General features: G+C 36.7%; 1 protein-coding gene across 1 annotated transcript; it reads left to right on the top strand.

Moving 5' to 3' along the window:
* Window positions 1-201: 201 nt before the first annotated feature.
* On the top strand, window positions 202-2748 carry LOC103955602 (alcohol acyl transferase 1 allele GSa). The gene is made up of 2 exons (XM_048574892.1): window positions 202-722; window positions 1628-2748. The coding sequence occupies exons 1-2, from the start codon at window positions 420-422 to the stop codon at window positions 2564-2566; spliced, it is 1242 nt and encodes a 413-aa protein (XP_048430849.1). The 5' UTR covers window positions 202-419; the 3' UTR covers window positions 2567-2748.
* The last annotated feature ends 340 nt before the right edge of the window (window positions 2749-3088 follow it).

Genomic DNA, 3088 nt, shown 5'->3' with positions numbered 1-3088 from the left:
AAACGGTCCCATGCACATAACTGAACGACATGTTTTTCTTTGGAGTCCATGTTGGCCACGTAATTTAAACGTTTCTTTCTAACAACTAACAACATTTTTAATGGAAAAGAAAAGAATCACAATCACAACAGGTGAAAACTTGGACGGAAGAATCGAGAACCCTGTAGCATCTGCATAACGCTATATAAGTACTGACTATCAACTTTTAGTTAGCATGCATACCACAAAATAAAAGTTCCAAAACCTTTGATCTTTTGCTGGTTCTTAAGCTCGTTATTGAAATGATGCCACCCTCAGTACTTCAGGTGAAACGATTGCAGCCGGAACTTATAACTCCGGCAAAGCTAACGCCTCAGGAAACAAAGTTTCTCTCAGATATTGACGACCAAGAAAGCTTGAGATTTTAGGTTCCAGTTATAATGTGTTACAAAAACAACCCTTCACTTAATAAAAATCGTAATCCCGTTAAGGTGATTAGGGAAGCCTTAAGTAGAGCATTAGTGTATTACTACCCTTTAGCTGGAAGGCTTAGGGAAGGGCCTAACAGAAAGCTCATGGTCGATTGCAATGGTGAAGGTATCTTGTTCGTTGAGGCTTCTGCTGATGTCACACTTGAGCAACTAGGAGACAAAATTCTACCCCCTTGTCCATTATTAGATGAGTTCTTATTTAATTTTCCAGGCTCTGATGGAATTATTGGTTGTCCTTTGCTGCTGGTTCAGGTGAGTTAATTAATTATCAATTACATTATTTAGTTTTTCATATTCATATTTGGTCATATCCATTAATTCTTTACAAAAAATTTGAAGTAGGTTAAGGGTATGAGTAGTGTTTTTTGCGTTAAGGTCGCATACACACACCGTAGATTTTTTGTAAGAAATTAGTGCAATCAACAACATATGAAATTTTTAATGACAAATAAGGACATATACAAGAAAGCACTAACAATATTGTAAAGTTTGGTGGCACCACAACTGTTTTTAACTTTTTTCATAAAATTGGCATCCCTTTTCATAAACGAAAATTAATCATACTGCCACCACACCCAAACTTGAACTTATCTACGATACTACCACGCCTCTTTGTTCTTATGATTAAGGAAAGTCACTAGGTGGCTTTGGAAAGAAAAGATTATGAGACGCTTTTCATTATTTTTCGAAACTAATTTTTCTTCGACAATCCTTATGTTTAACACTATACATTGCAAAATTTGTATACACACCGGATAGAGGAAATTATATTTCACCAGTCTCACATCACCTTTTATTGTGTAGGTTTTCCTTTGGCGTTCTTCTTCTAGGTCTTTTGCATGTCGTCATGTCGTCGTCTTTGTCTTCTGTCTAAATTTTTCTCTTCTATAAGCATTTTGTCTAAATTCCTCTATATTTAAAGACTCTTTCAAGTAACTTCAACAGGCATGAGACTCTTTCAAAGAGACTCCATCTTTCTTGAATTTTATTCCTAATTTTTATGAAATTTTTGTTTCCTAATTAGATCATCTAATTTAGATGGTTTTTCTATTTTTTTTTTGTTTTTTTGTTTTTGTCTTTTCTTCTAAAGAATTGTTAACTAGCACGAATATGATGATCAAGAAAAAAGTCTAGAAACTAACTTTTGCAATATGCAGGTGACCTGTCTTACATGTGGAGGTTTCATACTTGCATTGTGCCTAAACCACACAATGTGTGACGCAGCTGGATTGCTCTTGTTCCTGACCGCCGTTGCGGAAATGGCAAAAGGCGCACATGCACCATCTATTCTACCAGTGTGGGAGAGAGAGTTCTTGTTCGCTCGAGATCCACCAAGAATTACATGTGCTCATCATGAATATGAAGACGTGATTGATCATTCTAATGGCTCATACCCATCTAGTAACCAGTCAAACATGGTTCAACAATCTTTCTACTTTGGTGCCAAGGAGATGAGAGTCCTTCGAAAACAGATTCCACCCCAACTAATTTCCACTTGCTCCACATTTGACTTGATCACAGCTTGTTTGTGGAAATGTCGCACTCTTGCACTTAAAATTAATCCAAAACAGGCTGTCCGCATTTCATGCATTGTCAATGCACGGGGAAAACACCACAATGTACATCTTCCCTTGGGATACTATGGCAATGCATTTGCATTTCCAGCTGCAGTTTCAAAGGCTGAACCTCTATGCAAAAATCCACTGGGATATGCTTTGGAGTTGGTGAAGAAGGCTAAAGCTACCATGAATGAAGAATACTTAAGATCAGTGGCAGATCTTATGGTACTAAGAGGGCGACCTCAATATTCATCAACAGGAAGTTATTTCATAGTTTCTGATAATACGCGTGCAGGTTTTGGAGATGTCGATTTTGGATGGGGACAACCGGTATTTGCTGGACCCGCCAAGGCCTTGGATTTGATTAGCTTCTACGTTCAACACAAAAAAGACACCGAGGATGGAATATTGGTACCAATGTGTTTGCCATTCTCGGCCATGGAGAGATTTCAGCAGGAACTAGAGAGGATTACTCAGGAAACTAAGGAGGATTTATGTAACACCCTTAGATCAACTAGGATCAAGTCAATGATGTAAGTGTTAAATGTAATGCACTTTCTGTAATGTAGAGTTGTGTCTCTTGGAACTAATCCAAGAGTTATGCCTGTTATCGAAAGGTCTGAATGTTATTATAAATAGCCAATAAGATGGCCTAGTGTTGTAATAAAAAAACTGAAAACAATAAAGTTAAGTAAATTTCAGTCCCCATTCAAAACTCATCCTCCATGTATATTCTCTTGTATTCTTCCTTTCGGCAGTATAACTGAAAACTGCTGATCTTTCCTCCAACAGTAAGAATCAAATTGCCCAAGTGTTAGACAATTTAGTAAGTTTTCAATGGATTTCTTGAAGTATGAAAGAAAAATTAATATTACTGACATATTAAAAATTGAATATGAAAAACTTTATTATTACCTGTCACTGTGCCTCCATCCTATATGAGAAGGGCCTCGAACCCGAATGGTGGAGAAGAGTCTTCTTCTCTCGATTGATTTTGTTGGCTTTCGTCTTCTTCTTTTATACAAAAAAAAAATGTATTAGTTCTAATTTAAATGAAAT

This window comes from the organism of the source record quoted next, unplaced genomic scaffold (genome assembly GCF_019419815.1).
Source record: "Pyrus x bretschneideri cultivar Hongxiangsu unplaced genomic scaffold, Pyrus_bretschneideri_v1 Contig76, whole genome shotgun sequence".
NCBI classification, from domain to species: Eukaryota; Viridiplantae; Streptophyta; class Magnoliopsida; order Rosales; family Rosaceae; genus Pyrus; species Pyrus x bretschneideri.
The sequence above is the reverse complement of the archived record's forward strand: the minus strand, read 5'-3'. Positions and strand labels throughout refer to the sequence as shown.

What these genes read in the sequence shown, in the direction of transcription:
- LOC103955602 (XM_048574892.1), top strand. Translation starts at nt 420, where the DNA reads ATGTGTTACAAAAACAACCCTTCACTTAATAAAAATCGTAATCCCGTT. An exon ending in GTCCTTTGCTGCTGGTTCAG is followed by an intron (nt 723 to 1,627) that starts GTGAGTTAATTA and finishes TGCAATATGCAG; the next exon opens with GTGACCTGTCTTACATGTGG.